This window comes from Perissodus microlepis, chromosome 13 (assembly GCF_051167445.1).
Source record: "Perissodus microlepis isolate ML-2025 ecotype Zambia chromosome 13, ASM5116744v1, whole genome shotgun sequence".
In the NCBI taxonomy this organism is placed as follows: Eukaryota; Metazoa; Chordata; class Actinopteri; order Cichliformes; family Cichlidae; genus Perissodus; species Perissodus microlepis.
The window spans coordinates 25,506,880-25,524,454 of NC_140473.1; the positions used below are offsets into that span (position 1 = coordinate 25,506,880).

The following is a 17,575-nucleotide window of genomic DNA, read 5'->3' on the forward strand; positions in this document are numbered from 1 at the left end:
TCGTTATTACCACTGTTAGCAAGAAAAATTCTGCTGCAGTCCTGGAAGTCTGAGACACATCCAACCTTCGATAGGTGGCTGAAGGAATTAGGAAGTGCGTGACACCTAGAGAAAAGTAGATATAGTATGTTTTTCAGGTCTCTTTCAGAAAATGTGGTTATTAATCACCAGTCTGATAGGAAAGTTGTAATTAAACTTTACTGATCTTCAGGATTAGCAGTCACACTGCACTATGAATACTTGTGTATCATAGTTTGTATGTGAGCCTCTGTCATTGTTCTCTCTGTTTCATTTTTGCATATTTAACATCTTTAAATATGTCATGACTGGACGATCTTTGGTAGAATTGGGTGGGTGGAATTTTGTCCAGGCTTCTTCTCACTGTTTAACTGAATATTCGTTGGCAGCCGTTAAATGATAACTGTGTCCTTAAACATTTCAGCAGCCACCTGAGCTCAAAATACAGTTTATTATTTAGTTAGAACTTGTAGGACTCACAGCTATTTGTGTGTGTTTATCACCAGGGATAGCCGACTAGGTCCAGGTAGATATTTTCCAGTGTGTCTGCTTCAGAGGTAATCATCAGGATTTAATGCCACCCCCATGAATCAAAGAGCAAAAGCTGTGCCCGTACTCATTCACTAATCCCTGCATGTTGAGATTTCAGACGTGTATAAGTGACCATCATCATTTTGACTCCGGGCTCACAGGTGCATCACTGGAATTCACAGAGCTATCAAATGCCAGGCATTACAAGAAATAAACCACATGATCGAACTGACCTTTACGTGTAACGCTGCAATTTGAATGTATGAGTGGAGTATGTGTGTACTGCAAATATACCAATAACCCATTGCTTTTCAAGTGATGTGTTGTCCATGTCCACCCACTTGATTTGCTTTTATTAAAAGTTGAAAAAGGTGGGCAACAAATAAGAATACATTCATATTTGGTTGTTAGTTTGATTTCACAAATAGGCATTGATTTATAAGAATAAACTGTAAAGTTTGAGGCAATAAGGAAAGGCACTAAAAATGCATTGAAAATTACAGAAGAATTAAAAATCTACAAATATCTGATTATTATTATCTGAATTATTTTGCAGTCTCTGCAAACGGCCACACATCCATAGGACACTGAGTTTATATGCTGTTATCACTCCATAATAAGCTTTTGTGCACACATGCTCGCCTAAAAAAGTGCAGTGCACTTTGTGTATGCTCATTCTCATCGATCCTGAGTCCAAAGCCAACACGTCACACTGCAAACATACAGACACGAGCCCGTCAGTTAATGTGCTTTAAGCGCTGCTGTGTGCCAGTTAACCTAATCCCTCATTTATTTGGAGGTAACCCAAATATCAGGCAATATCGGGCTCTTAGCATCCACCACCTCCCTCCCCTCTACTCCCCAAATATGGCCCACTAAAACGCCCCTCTTTATCGGTGCGGTTAGCTGGCTCGCTGCAACCCCTAAAGCTCTTATATAAATAAGATTAGTGTCGCGTTTGAGCGTTGGGGAATAAGAGGTGTAATATCTGATGGTTTTATATGCAGTATTATTGTTATCCCTTCTTAGTCGGGTTGATACTCCTCTCTCCCTTTCTCTCTCTTTCCAGCTCTCAGTTGTCTCTCTATCGTTTCGCATTTGTTCACTCGTCTTTCACTGGGTCTCTTTCCTCAGATTCAGACAGCATTATGAGGGGCTAAGCTGGAATAAAGCGCCCCAACATCAAATGTTCATATTGTTCTGTTCTGTCTGTCATCCCGCTCTCTCTTTCTCTCTCCTTGTTGTTGTGAGTTTTGCTTCCCTTTCGTCTTTTTACGTCTTGTTCACCCTCTCCCTTCCCTTGTGCTCTGTCACTCACGCGCCTCTCCATCATTTCACTGTACTGCCTCCTCTCCCTCCTCGTCTGTTTAATCTTGTGCTGCTCTGTTTGTTATCAATTAAGAAGCCTCACTCATATCTAATTGAGGGGCCATGTCTCCTCGTTCACAGGGGCTCAATTGGCCACCTCAGTCCTGGGAGCCGATTTAGGCTCTTTTGAGGCCATTTTGTTGTCGGCCATTTTCACATTTCCTCCTAACTCTTCGCCACAGAGGGCAGGCACCACACTATAATTACCCAATCTGTTCCCATTCATACTCCTCAATTTCAGCACCTCTCTCCCACTCTCTTTCCCCTTTACTCTCGCTCTCTGTCTGCTTCAATCCCCCTCTGCTCCACACCTCTTTTGGAAACCAGCACCCCCCTCTCTCTTTCCTCTGGGGGTACAAAAGCTGGGTTACAATATGGGGGTATTAGGGCCGGGTGCAGACTCAGCTGGGGGCTGGCTTTAGCCAGCTGAGGGTTATCCATGGCGAGCCCTGAGTCACGGCAGTGATGTCCTGTGATGTCGCTGAGGCGGAAGACTTTCCTTAACACGCTGTACCCTTTGATGGAGCCTCAGGCCCTGCACTCAGCCCGGGGAAACCCTGCGACTCTCACTCGACCCTCGTGGGGTGCCAGGATGAGGGTTTGATTCACTCCCACTTCAATCAATTCAAGAGGTCGAATGTTACAGAGGTTCTGCCATTATTACTGCACAGACTTTAACATTTTCTCACATTTGTATAGTTTGTATATTTGGCCTTTTCAGCAGCGTTGCTAACACATTCACAGGATGCAACAACTGCAGCAACATGGTGATGATGATGATGCTTCCAGTGTCTTTACATGAAAACAACAAAGCCAACCTTTAACATCTGCCCTCACAAATGTACAACAAGTGATCATCGTGCAGGATATGAAGCATAAAGCTTTCTTCCTTTTATTCTGAAATTCATTGAATGAACTAAGCTGCTTCACTCTCAAAATACACGCAAATTATCTATAGACTGATCATTATAGTATGCTGTATTTGCCTTTGATATCCAAAAAGTCTGATTAATTGGGTGTCCCTGAAAGCTTAACACACATGCAAATTAAGAAAATGCCTGAAAACAATTTGACAAAACAAAGTGAATAAAAACAACCAAATACAGAGCTCCCAGGGTCTTTCTACACTATAAACCTTTTTTTTTAGTATTCATATTTATCATTTCTAGATAAAACCTCTTGCGAAATATGCCTCGGTTTTCAAGGTGGTCCAAGCAAGCATTCATACAGTGAATGGAAAACCTAATAACATAAAACAACCAACAAACCGAAAGAACAAAGAGTCCAGAAAAAAACAAAGTTTCATTTAATTGTTTAAACAAGTGACATGATAACAAGCAGTGGGTATTTAAAGGTAATTAATGTATTAACTTCCTTAGATACCAAGAGGACAATTACAAGTATCTGATGTGACATATAGTTAAAAAAAAAACACAGTACAAAAAAACTTCTCTTTGTTTGATGTTGGTCAAATTCAGACAGTTCATAAAGGGAAAATAAAGTTGAGACCTCAACTAATGTTTGGAATTTCTACTTTCAACTTCAGTGCATAACAAAACTGTAAGCTTGAAGATGAAAAGCTCGGGCTCTTTGAATGGGAGGATTTAGAAACACGTCTCATTTTGTTCATTATCAATCCAGAGTGTGAGTTAGAGGAAAAAAATGGCAGGGAAAAACTACAGTTTTACTTCCATCTGATCAAAATTGCAAATGAGAATGTCTCAGCTGCAGCTCTGCCAAATCTGATGCAACAGAAATGTCTCTCTGAACGTACCAGGCTGGACAACCTTCAGTAAATCTGCACCAATTGTGTTTTTGTAACCTGGACACAGAACGTGTGGCTCTAGGGGGAAAGGCTCTTTGCAAAACGCTAGAAGCACCTCCTTTATTTTATTTGTTTCTAGCATTTTCAAAGCACATCACTTAAAAAAAATATAGATATTTTTGTATTTTTCCACAGTTTAATAAATAATGAATTGACCTCTGCCTCGCTTGTAGAAGCAGATGTAATACTCCTACTAGTGAGATGTGATACTCAGTGTGGTTGTTAATGAATATGTGGCAGCGCTGGGCTTTAAATCAGCCACCCTCAGACATCATTTAGCCACATTATCTCCATCTTTGTGGCCATGTGAGACTCAAACAGAGAGATACAGAGGATACATGCTGTTTCCAATATTGTCGCAGGCTGATATCGTAATGTGCTCAGCTGGATATGTTTCTCCGTAAAGAGAGAATACCAGCGTTTCTGAAAGGTGAACAGTCCCTCGTCTCCTCTCACACTTTTGAAATGTGACTGATAACGTCCTCCGTAGTTCAAAACCAGGGAAGCGGGCGTGATTGTGTGTGCGCGTGTGTGTGCAGGAGGTTGGTGATGGTGCGAGGCGCAAGCAGGCTGATTTCAAAGTTTTTTGAGGAACCGGCATTTCATCCAAACCGGTGCTCCTTCTGATGTTGGGCTTCAAACGGTTCATTTTTTCCCCCTGTCATTTCATCTGTTTCTTCCTTCTCCCGCCAAAATGCCGCATCTCCCCCACCCAAAACCCCTCAAATAAAAAAAACCCTATTGTCATCTGAGCCTAGATTCATTTTAGATTAACGTTCACGTTTCTTTCTTTCTTGCATTACCTTCAAAGGACCTCCATTATGTTGCCAGTGATAAGGGCGAGCTGGTGCTAGCAGATGTGGCCAAGAGGAAAGCTAATGAAATCGAGGCCCGGACCAATGCAGGCAACGGTAAGAAAAGTAATCATCATGTCTAACCAAAAGACACTAAATGTGACTCGTTATTTCTCCTCACATCTGAAATGGGAGGTGGATACCTGATAACCTCGGTAACTCACCCACTGTGACACACTTTTCTCACATCTAAGAGCAGATTTTTTCTTGGGCTCTAGCCTTCCTTTAACAGCACAGAGGAGAATCATGCTTGCCAGAGTAATAGCTGTGTCAAAACTCTGAAAACGTGCTCATTTGGTATTTAAGAATGAGCAAAAGTGAGATTCTGCAGGAAATATTTGTCACAAATGATATAAAGTCATGACTACACAGTGGACAATTAAAATTTAGCCCCACACCGTAGATATTTCAAGATTACGTTTTATACATTTAAGACAAAGTCTTTAATGTCAGGCTAATGAAATGTAGTCTGACGCCAGGAAGAGGAGGAAAGACTCAGCTTTTCTGTCAATTTTCAGCCTCTGCTGCTGCCCTTTGACAAACACTCCCGAAAGCACATACCAGAGGGGATCAAGCTACGTTCCTGATTACACACACACACTCAAAAACACACCACACACACACAACTCCTCACAGAAGCTTTGAGGGCCAACGGGTGAGCAGACTACATTCAAATTTGTGAGGGAACTAGATGAACATGTCGGAAGAGTCCTTCATTGGTGCTTAAAACACACTGGAAGGCTGTCCGTGTGTGTGTGTACTCAGACATCCAAATGAAGCAAGAGAGGTATTTAACTCGACTGTATAAGGTCAAACCCCTACGGCTGAGTGTCTGTGTGTTTGTCTGTGAATGAAAATGAGCGCTTGTCTAACTGTGAGGCCTGTTTGCATGCAGGTTTTTTTTTTTATATTTCAAATGTGATGCGTAAAACGCACACTCCTCCTCGTAAGCCTCTTAATTATGTCCTCGATGATTTGCCTCCATCACCTGCAGCGGGTCCTATCCTTGGACAACAGCACTTTAGAGCAAGAGGGACAGAAGGGAGAAAGAAAAAGGAGGCATGACAGCGGGAATAAGAAGGAGGGTGAAAAGGGAAAATAAATAACAAGTGAGGAACGAAGAAAGTGTAGATAAAGTGTAAATAAAGAAGAGGGAAAACATCAACTATTAACTTGCCAAAGTAAAGAAAACAAAGAAATTAATGAATATTAAACACAACGTTGGTTTGTATGGCCTGCCTATATTTTTCTTTCACAGTCAGAAGTCTGGGTCCTGATCAGTTCTCACAACTTCACTGAATAAAATAATAATATTTAGTGCAAACTTATCTACTTGATTCAAAGCTTATTCTGTGTTGCTGCATAGCAGTAGATGTTTCTACAGCATTGAAGCTTCATTATGTGTCACTAGATTTTACTTTACTTGCAGTTTCGTAATATGGGACATAAAGTCGGTAAAAAGAGAGTACATCGCAAGTCTTTACATAAAAGGGGATAATACACATTGCAATACAAATTGCAGCTACCTGTGGAAAAACCCGAAAATTGGTGGTTGTCAACACCCGTCTTTATTGATGTAAACTGAGGTGCAATCACAGGGTATAGAGGAAAATAGTTAAAGTCCCGTCACAGTATTTGTCAGGTTGAGGTCTGGAGTGGGCCATCACAACGCAGATTCTTTTCTTTTTCCAGCCATTCTGTTGTAGATGACCCAAATTCAGCCAAGCTTTAGCTATCACACAGATGGCCTCATATGGTCGATTCAGTGATTGGAAGATGCCCAGGTCCTGTGGTTTCAAAACAAGCTCTAATCATCACCCCTTCATAGCCATCCTGACAGTTGGTATGATGTATTTTTGCTGATATGCAGTGTTTGGTTTTCATCGAATGTGACACCAAACATCTCCACTTTTGTATCATCTGTCCAAAGGACATTATTCCAGAAGTCTTGTAGTTTGTTCAGATGCAGCTTTGCAAACTTAAACCATGCCATCATGTTGTTCTTAGAGAGACGAGGCTTTCTTCTGGAAAACCCTTTCAAGTAGTCCATACTTGTTCAGTCTTTTTCTACTTTTACTGTCATGATTTTTACAATTTAGCATGATAACTGAGGCTGTAGAGAAATGTACCTCTTGGTTTTTTGCAGGTTCTCTGAGCATTGCATGGTCTGACCTTGGTAACATTAAGAGTTAACTTGCATGCACAGTCCTGTGAAAACTCGTTTTCATGTGATTATACCATAAATTAAATAAAAAATGTTTTCTTATTAAAGTTTATTTGATTAATAGATTTTTTTTTAAAAATGACACAGTCAGCCGTCAGAAGGTCTGAATTCATTTAGAAATCACACACACTTATGACAGTGACACTTAGTGTTGTCACAGCCCTTGATGAGGACGGTTAAACTGATCCCATTTTATAAGAGTGTGTGTCCCCTTGTATGTTAGACAGACAAGCAGACAGCATATTAACAGAGCAGAAAAGCCAGGTCATAAATAATGAGTGGCTTGCTTCAAGCAGAGGGCTCCAGTGAACAAGTCTCGCTTTACAGACACACACGCATGCATGCGTGCACGCACACAAACACAGCCTCTGGCATGTTTGTGACACACTCACACATTTATCATTGGGCATGTGCAAGCCCCTAAAACGGAAGCAGTAAACGGACTGATTGTTAAGGAAACCACTTTAACTTTTAAGGTGGCTGTAGCTCAGGTGGTAGAGCAGGTCATCTACTGATCGTTGGTGGTTCGATTCTTGGCTTCCCCCTAGTCTGAATGCCAAATATCCTTGAGCAAAATACTCACCCCAAGTTGCTCTTCGATGCATCCATCGGAATATGAATGTGTGTGAATGTTGGTTAGGAAGCACTTGGTAACAGCTTAGGAAAAAGTGCTTGTGCGAATGGGTGTCATTGGGTGATTGCACAAGTCGTGTAAAGCGCTTTGAGTGTTCAAGATAGAGTAGAAAAGTGCTAAATAAGAACCAGTCCAAGGTAACGACAAGAAGTCAACTTTCGAGTTTCGGTGCCTTTCAGGGTTTTCAGTTAAATTCAGTCCGTACCTGCATGTACTAATATGTGCTTTGCAAATTAATCAGTGTTGTTTGCTGTTGAAATATAAATAACATCTGCAGGTATGTCTGGTTGTTCTCATCATCACATGGTCTCCTCCTGATTCCTTCCTCACTGACTAAACACAGACTGTGTCATCAGTCACATGTTCTCTGTGCACAAAGTTCCCACAGTGCAGCTTCAGTCACCTTTGCCCCACATTGTCAAAAAATTCAGTTCAAACACACTCAAGAAAGTTGTTTGTTCTCAATAGAAATCAAGCAGACACACATGTTTGTGTAAACGTGTTCTGGTGGTCGTTTGAAAGCAGATCAATTCTAGTTTCTTGCTGCTCAAGAGAAACTTAAAAACAGCTCGTTTTGTTTGTGAAATCTGAAATGACCTCTATTAGGTCAACCTGTTGTTATGACAAAAGCATAAGCATGACCTAACCTCAGCTTTGTTCTGAGCTTTGAAAGAGTTTTTCCTCCCTCTGTATGGATTTCGGTCATGAGTGGCCAGCAGTAACTTTCACTGGAGTACCTGTTACACATATTATTTAGTTAGTTAGTTTTGTTTCGTTTTTTAGGACAGATGGTGGGGGACCTGTTCTAAAGCAACAGTGTAAGACACTATTTAACTGAACAGCATGTGTATTTTGTTCACATCTGTTTTCTTGTTTTAAAATGATAATTTATTCCATGCATCCTTCAGTTTTCTTAACTGCTGATCCAATCCAAGGTTACGAAGAAAGATGCAGCCTATCCAGGGTGTCACAGGGTGAGAGGGACAGGTTACCAGTCTATCACCAAACTAACTTCACCCACTCAAAAAAAAAACAACAACAGAAAAACAAGAACCAAATGATTGGTTATTTCCTTTACATTACTTACACCGGGCCTTTAGATTGATTCATCATCACTGATGATGATAGATTGGTTCTGTGGAATCGTTTGAGGAACCAAACTTTAGTTTTCAGTCAAAGTTTGCTGCATTCAAGCTTAAAGATGTTGCATCAGATTAGAAGTATTCTTGTTGAGGTACCATAAATTTGTTTACCAGTCAGACTGTCATTGCTGTGTTCTAGTGTAACATGCTGAGCCGTCTTAGGGAGAACATGGAGCACAAACAACCTACGGCCATATTTGGCTCATCCTCTTCCCCACAAAGAAATTCAAATTGCAGGTTGTGCCTTTGACAGTGTGCAGGTGGTGAGAACAGGACTTCCATAAAGCAAGTCCAGAGGTGCACAAGGAGAAAACATTGAAGGAGAAAGGAATATTCAGCTAGACAGTATATTGAACTTTTCCTTCAACTGTGTGTGAGTGGGTTTATTTGCTGTTCTCCACCCTGCAATTTTATTTATTTGATGCTATGTTTTTTTTGTTTGTTTAAATGAATGTATTAGCTTAAAGCCTAATTCTGCTAAAACCTAAAACTGCTGTCCTTTAGCCAGACGTCAGAATAGCCGTTAAATCATTCAAGTTGCTTTTGAGGTTATATCCTGAGGCAGTTTTACACCTGAAATTACCTGCAAGTACTGAAAGGCATTTCCAAAAGGGAAGCATGTAGTGACACAGACCACCCTGAAATATGATGCCCTCGTCACCACCACCACCCACTAAGTCATTAGTGTACTGTTGATCTTACAGTGCCTAAAGCTGTTGCATGAGAGCGTAATTAAATGGGAACAGATGAAATGGAACTTGCTACATTTACTCAAGTACTTCACTATATTACAGTTGCTGCTTTCTACTTCCGCTTCACTATATTTTGAACTTTTATTGTACTACATAAATTGAAAATATTTTGAAATGTAAAACTATTAGTACAGATGAAGCTAAACAGCATCTTGAGCTGCAAAATTAAAGTGATATATACATTAATTAATCACTGTTTATGATTCAGTAATGTTGTGCATATGAGTCCATGTGGTCGATACTTCTTCTTTATGTACTTTTAGTATATTTTGATGCTAAAACTTTGGTCTTGTTATTGAAGTAGGATTATGACTTCCAGAATCACCTTTTTTTAGGGTACAGGAAAACACATGAGCCCAGATGTCTCCGCCTCCGTCTTCTGTGCCAACTCAAAAAGTCTTTGAAACCCATCTGCAGCTACCTGAGTTATAGGACAGAAAAACTACTTGCTGCGGTTTCCCTGAGTAGCAACTGGGGGAAAAAACCTCATCTAGGTCATCTCCACCATGTGCTATTTTACACAATGCAGAGCTGAAAAAAATAACACTGGAAAGATGAATACATCTCCTCATATTGTTTGACTCATTTTTGTATTTGTTTTCTAAAAAAAAAAAAAGAAAAACAAAATGACTCATTTCCAAATCGAGCAGTTGTTTAAGGTGGATGTCAGTCTAAGACTTGGAAACGGCCCATATGTGCATCCATTGTAAGTCCCGATGAACAGAGATTCTGCTGTCGCTTGTAGACAAACATAAATGCACAATAGAGAACACACATTTCAGCTTAGAAATGGTCCCTTTTTATAACAGCATTGGAAATCGCTTATAGCTGTCTGGCTGACAAGTGTGCTGATTTGGATAGATAGAGCATTGTGAGAGGCAGAGTAGCGAACAAGTGCGAGGGAAGGCCCCTTTCTTTTCCCCTCTATCTCTTTTTCCTTTGAGTAGCGTTTTGCCAAGAGGAGAAGCCAAGTTGGTTTCCCGATCGTTCTGTCTCCCCCTCACAAAGGCTGACATGACTGCAGGGCTTTTCAACGGGCAAAGAGATGAGAGCTTTATCTGAAGATCCACTTCTCCTCCTCCTCCCTCCCGCTCCCTCTCTTTCCCTCTCTTCTTGGTTGTTGCGGTAAAAGCCTGTTAGCTGCGGTGTGTGTTGAGGGAAAGCAGCGTTTGTTTCTTGCTTCCTTCTCAGCTCTGTCGGCTGCTTTGTTCGCACATCCGCCGTTTACTGTTTGACATCTTGTCTCAATTCAGAAACTCGAATCGAGTGTTTATCAGTAACAAGATGATCAAGGTTTGATGTCCAAATTAGCAGAAACAGACGCTCAGGCACTGTTCGCCTTATACAAACCATATTTAGAGGAGAAATTGTAAGGCTTAGAAACATGCTATAGACCGAAATATCAGCACCAGCAGCTGCCAATAAACAGAGCAACATCTTGATGCCAGAGAAGCACACACAGTTTATTAGTATATGTGTACTATAATGAAAGCAGTGACACAATCTGGGTCACTTTATAAATTTTTTCCTCTCACTAATCCTTATATTTGTCTTTTGTGTTAAAGAAGATCTTCAGAGAGGCAGAAGTGATGCCTGTGGTTCCAGCTTCAGTGACCTTCAGGTAGCGAGGACGCAAAGTGTAGCGGACCCTCCACGCTCCCCATCAACACAGTGAGTCACATGTACCATGTGCAGTTCCACATTTGTCAAGTGTTATCTGTTTAAACTGGTTTTCAAACAGGGTGTGACATCCTTAGATCTAGAACCATATTTGTATATTTATATCAAAGCAAATTTTCCAGATTCTCCTCCCTTATTGAGGAAGAAAACAACACGTTAATGCTGAAGCTTCAGTATGGAGAGTCCAGAAATGAGTCCGAGACGGTACTTTTATGTGGTCTATGATCAGATTAAAGTTACAAAATCTTGCCTTTTTATGACTGAGAGACATTACAGCTTTTACACTGATACCCGATCAGTCATGGACGCTCTTTTTCAGGACATGCGTGATGGCATCAGAGAAGAGGCACTAGAAAAACACTGTAAACAGACAGTGGTTATCAAAGTGGTGCATATGACACTGTAAACACTGTAAGCTTTGGACTGAGGTCCTTTAATGTTAGTACATACGCTCACCAGCCAATCATTAGATCCTCCTTCCTAGTACTGAGTTGGATCCCCTTTTTGCCTTCAGAACTGCCTTAATTCCTCAAGGCGTAGATTCAGCAAGGTGCTGGAAACACTCCTCAAAGATAAGATGACATCACGCAGTCGCTGCAGATTTGTCCACCGCACATCCATGACGTGAATCTCCTGTACCGCCAATTAATGAGCAGTTATTTGAGTATTATGCATTTAATTATGAGTGATGATTCATCTCTGGCTCTCTTCCACTGCATGCCTTTTCTCTTGTGTCCCTCCCCTCACCCTAACTGGTTGCTGCAGATGGCTGCCCCTCTGTCAGCCTGGTTCTGCCAGATGTTTCTTCCTGTTAAAGAGGGAGTTTTTCCTTCCCCCTGTCGCCAAAGTGCTTGCTCATAAGGGGCCGTCTGATTGTTTGGGGTTTCTCTGTGTTATTGTGGGGTCTTTACCTTACAATATTAAGTGACTGGGTATTTTCTGTTTTTAAGACCATTCTCTGTAAACCGTAGGCATGGCTGTGTGGGGAAAATCCCAGCAGATCAGCAGTTTCTAAAATACTGGTGTGGTTGTTGGTGCCGAACAGGCTGCTGAAGTTGCCTTTCCTCCTCATTCTGATGCTCGCAACTTCAGTAGCTCGCTTTGATCATGTCTGCATGCTTAAATGCACTGAGTGATCGACTGACTAGATATTCGCATTAACGAAGTAGCTGGTGAGTGTATTTTATGTCCTTCTGGATAAAAACAAGAAGCAACAGGTTTTGGTGAAGCGTGATTTGCTGATCGCTTTAACCTCTTTCCAAACACACACAGTAAAACACTGTTCCTTTACCCTTTGTGCATTTAGTGCCAGAGAATTAACCACAATACATTTGTGGATCAGGCAGATAAACAAACGTAAACTTTCTTTACTGTTAAGAGGTTACAGATCCAGGCGATACTATACTGTCACAATCATTTGACACTTTGTTTTTGCAAAAATGTTGACTTGAGCTGCCATTTATATATATAAAAAAAAAATCTATATTTAGTTCAGCTCACTACAAATAAGGCATCCAGACACTGCTACGTTCTCCCAGAGGTTCTGCATTGTCTGCTCATGAATCGTATGAGAGCGTCTGTGGCCAAATGACCCAGCTGCAGCCTAAGAGCCTTCACTCCCAGCGACATTTCAAATGTCAAAACCACATCAGTTCCGGGTCTTACGCTTCCAGCGATCCCAGAGTTGAACCGGGAGCCACATTTTTAAAACGCCACCAGAGTCCATTTTCACTACGGCTCAGTCTCCAGAGTGCAGACCAAACTCAGTGTTTCAGAGTGATTGTTTAATACAATCGTCCACATGAATGACATGTTGAAACAGTGTGACTAAAGACGCGCTGAAAGCATCCCTCTCCGTCTCTCACACACAAACATACACACAAACACAGCCACATCCACGGCTCTATTATTGTGGGATGGTGGTGGGGTGGGGAAGTGATGGAGGGGCCTTCCTTGTCATACCCCAACTAACATATTGGAGTATTTATATGGGATTTGTGTGCATTAGATAAAAAGGCACTCTTGTTCTTTTCATCCTCATAGGCTTTTCATGGCTGTTTGACTGTAACACTGATGACTCTCTGCTGCACCCCCTCCACCCTCCAACCCCTCCACTCTGCGTTTCTCTAAGCCCCTTCCATCCACCCCAAATCCTTTCCTATCGGCCAATTTAAACAAGCTGGGTCCAGAGAGAGAGAGAGAGAGAGGGGAAGAGACAGAGATGCTGTGTCCTAAGCTCTTTTTAAAAACAGTAAAAGGAACGAGACGAGGGAAAAAAGAGCGGTAAAGAGGGTTAGGGCGATTTGGCAGCCAAAAGCCCAGTCGTACTACCCCAGGTCTTCCTCTGCACCGCTGACAGAGGCTAAGAAAGCAGATCCCCAAACCTCCCCAAAGATAATGGCCACAGAGAGGAAGAGACAAAGCTTCTGCTTTTTTATTGCACCCCCCCCCGCTCCTCCTCCTTTAGAACAATTTTTATATTGAAACACCCCCCACCCCCCTCCTCTTTTGTAATCTGGTCTCCGATGAAGTTTCATTGTTTCTCATGTGAAGCCAGTGACAGCTTAGCTGAGATGGAGTAGGGCAGGAATTATAGCGCAGGCGTTTTCCCGTTTGGCTCGCTGAGAAAAGAGCGGAGAAAGAGAGGAAGGCGAGCACAATGGCAGTTTGGGGGCTCCTCGCCGATTCCCGCCGCATTCCCCAAATCCGACTCGAAGTGAGAGAGAACAAGACGGAAATCTGGGAAGCGTCCCAACGTTCCTTTGATGGCTGCTGGCCTCTCTCGCTCATCACACAGTCTTCTGTCAGTGGAGGAAGGAGAATGCAAGATTTCATTTTTTTATTTTTGCTTACTGGAGGCCAAAGTTACTGTGAGCATTCAGAGCGACAGAGAGCTGAGAATTTCTGTTAACAGTTTAATTTATGATGATAAATGATAATGATAAATGCGCTGACTGTGACTTCTTGATGTGACCTAATCTAAAGTTGTAAAGGAAAAACTAAAAATGTTCATGTTTGAACATTTGAAAGGTTGAGAGAAGTATCTGCTTGCAGTTCAATTCTGTCTTACCAACCATTTATATTTATATTTATATTTCTTCTGGTAATGCTATAGAGAGAAAACACCTTAGTTTTTGTTTAGCAGTAACAGTGGTGTGTATCTAAATCTGTGATGGAAACGGACAAACCAAACACTGTAAAACTAAAGTTTCAGATTCATTGAATTCATTAAATCTCTATCTGAAATATAAACTAGAAGCAGACTTAAAACCTTAGTGGACAAAGCAAACCCAAGATGAATAAATACAAAAAGTTTTTTTTGAAATAAGAGAGCTCTAGTAGTTGAAAAATTGGACAAGGGGAAATAGTCAGGTGTAAAAACCTGTGCTGCTTTCACAAGGCCGAATCATCATAGCCAGATAATTGGATGGGAGCTCTCTGAGGTGGCAAAGCTCATAAGGTGCTTTGAGTAACCAGTGGTGACCAGAGAGGTTCAAAGGGGGGAATGAAACATGAACCAGCGACAGGATCCTGGAAAAAGTAGTGGTTTGGGGACGCCCAAAAAATTCCAAACCACAGCCAAATGGTCAATAAAATTATTTTGTAAAATAAAATTTTATCATGATTTCACACTTCATGTCAATCTGTTGTGAAATTTCTCTTTTATCATTTGCAGTGAGCTTTTCCTGAAACTGCATAGCTTAGCCTGTTAGCCAGCTGGAGAAGCTCGTGAGTGAGTCCAGACTTGCTAAATCAGTGCTGGGTTTATAAGAGGGTTCATGGATGATTTCTGCTTGTCTAAAGATCTCTGCCTTTCAGGATTTGCCGCTAATGGTTTTGTGCCAGATATAGAACCTTAGAGGCTAACAGCATATTTACTTTATCATAATGTTTCTGGTCTTATCTATTCTGTGCTTTGTTTTACGAACGCGCTCATTCGTTCAGTTTTAAACAACATGAAACATGTGTCACCAGCTCTATTTTCTTTCGTCAGTGCTGATGAAGCAGCCAGTCGGAAGAGACAACAACCAGAGACCTTACATTTGACTGTCAACCCAGACGTGCTCAGGATGCTGAAACAAACAGGTCTGTCTGCAGGTATAAATGAACAGTGCAAACCCAGCAAAACTCTCTCAGAGGATGACATTGCTAGTCAGCTTTGATAAAAAAGTGAAACCTGTCTTATTGTAAAGAAACCGTAGCTAGGTGTGATATCAATGTCCACTAAACTTTTTACTTTTGAATCAGTTTAGCTTTTTTTTAAATGTCTTTCCAACATCTTGGCTAGTGTGGCCAAGGAGAGGAGAAGTCAGGGCATCTCTACTTAGACTGCAGCATCCTTTGACCTGCTTGCAGAAGAGGCAGAAAATTGATAGATGGATAGACTGATGGATCATTTTTCACCTGGTTTACATCTAGACTGAGTTTAGATGCAAACCTAGCAGACTTTATTAAATGCTTAAAAAATGAAAACAAGAAAATGATTAACCTGAAGATGATGACCAGAGAAATACAGAGTTTTGAAGACCATTCATGCAGCTAAAGATCTCATCCGTGTCCCGTTATTGTGGCTCTTTCTTATTTAAAGAAGTCACGCCAACATAATTTTTCTCATTTGTACAGGTACTGTACAAAGAATCTGATTTCTTTCTGGCTCGAGTTACCTTCCCTCCCCAAATCTAGAATTTAAGCCAGAACTGCAGATCTAATAATTGAATCCACTATGTTTACGTTCCTTTGACTTTAGATTAATCCACCCTCCATTTTGCTGTTAATCATCCCAAACTGCCTACAAGACAACAAGTGCTTTCACCAGTACCAGCTGATGGAGAGAGCGTGCCCATTATTTTAAAGAGCAGCTAATAATGTTCAGCATTTCAGTGTCAGGGCCACGTTTTAAGCCCCGCAGCAATTCTCCGGCGACATTCAGCCTGCTTTTTATTCTCTAAACGTCGCCTGAGTGCTCTGCTCTCCCCGTCTCAGATGTCTGAGATGACTAACTGGTCATTTAGGAAAAACACCCATTAAGAAAACATCACTTCTTCTTCTTGTAGCTGCGCTGCCTCCTCCCTCCATCCTGCTCTCTCCATTTTAATAATTCCATTTTTTCCTTCTTTTTTTTTTTTAGGTGATTAGCAATTGTCTCTGCATCAAATCGCTCTGTCATTCCATAATCCGGACTGTAGGCTATTGAGGGGAATTTGCATCACCGTTTTAAATATCTGTATATGCACGTCAGGGTTTTAATGTCAATCATAACCTTATTAACGCAGCGCTCAGAGCGAGAGAGATCACCATGAGTGACAACGGTTTACGTTCGTTAAAACCCAGAAAAGGCGACGTGTCCGACCTGCTGAGCGAGCATGTAACCTGTTCAGGCGTTCAGCTGCGTGTGTTTACGCGCCGTGGGGCTGTCGTGTGTGATTATGCATGTCTAATGTTTGGTTGTTGTACTTGTTTCAAGTGTCATGGCTGGTTTACGGCAGCATCGAACATCATTCTCAGATGCCTTCTGTCGTTTTGTTCTGCAGGAAGCAGCAGAGCTGACGGAGACGGAGTGAATGTAAGTTCACTGATAGTTGAAGTAACGCGGTTGCAGAAGCTGCAGTTTAGTGCAGAAAAACATGTAAAGTTTGACATTTATGATCAGTGTATAAACACGTATTAATGCTGATAATTCTCTGCATTTACAAGCAGTTATGAGGACATTCAGGAGTTTGTTAATGTACAGGTTTTATAAGCAATCACAGCTTCTCATATTAAGACACATTAACTCAGAGCTCGCTGTGATTTAGTGCTGTCGTGATGGCAGAGTTTCATGATTACTGCGCTAAAAAAGTCTCACTACAGGAGTTATTGTGACACCTGTAGAAAAATAACTAATACAACCATCCTGTCAGTGAGTTACACTTATAACTTTGTTTGTTGTCATTTATATAAACTTTATATAAAAATCCATGGACAGTCTATAACCATAACGGCGTAATCGCTCATTTCTGATGTTCTTAAATGTGCACTACTGGTCTCGCTCTGTTTGGCACGCCGTGATAGTTATATGCAGTCCCACACCATACCAACAGTTCAGCTGACTGTAATTCATGAAGGTGAACAACTAGGAAAGTGTGGCTGTGTGGATTTTTCCTCAGTGAAACCCCAAGATCACAAGCAGTGAGACCAGTGGCTGAAAGACTGTTGCATAAGATCGCAAAAACAATCCTTAGCTTCCATTCATGGTTCGAAAAAATTGGGGCATCAGTAAATCCATGCTTCACGTGAGCGATGCAAACCAGAGCAGTCGCTGTTTAGCATCAGTGACATTTCCCACATTGTCCTAGATAAACTCATAAACTTTGCCCCACATTTGGTTGGTTGGAAGCTAACCGTAAATGCAATCATTATCTAACAGTGAGGTGAAAGGACACCTTTGCAATAGCGTCATAAATGTGAGTGCTTGCATTGGAGTAATTTATACAGGTGGACGTAATTAAGTGGCCAGTGAGTGTCAATCTTTTATTACCTGAATTATCTTAATTACTGAAATGAGGGT

The 17,575-nt window shown here is 41.3% G+C and overlaps 1 protein-coding gene across 4 annotated transcripts in view; it reads left to right on the top strand.

Moving 5' to 3' along the window:
• wdpcp (WD repeat containing planar cell polarity effector) overlaps window positions 1-17,575 on the top strand; it is an 89,626-nt gene that overhangs the window by 67,143 nt on the left and 4,908 nt on the right. For 2 of the 4 annotated variants that reach the window (XM_084948417.1, XM_084948414.1), the window contains exons 14-17: window positions 4,554-4,653; window positions 10,914-11,019; window positions 15,023-15,126; window positions 16,560-16,591. In XM_084948417.1, coding sequence (XP_084804543.1) covers window positions 4,554-4,653; window positions 10,914-11,019; window positions 15,023-15,126; window positions 16,560-16,591 — 342 coding nt within the window. The remainder of the gene's footprint in view (window positions 1-4,553; window positions 4,654-10,913; window positions 11,020-15,022; window positions 15,127-16,559; window positions 16,592-17,575) is intronic. The other 2 variants (XM_084948415.1, XM_084948416.1) reach the window with 2 other exon arrangements.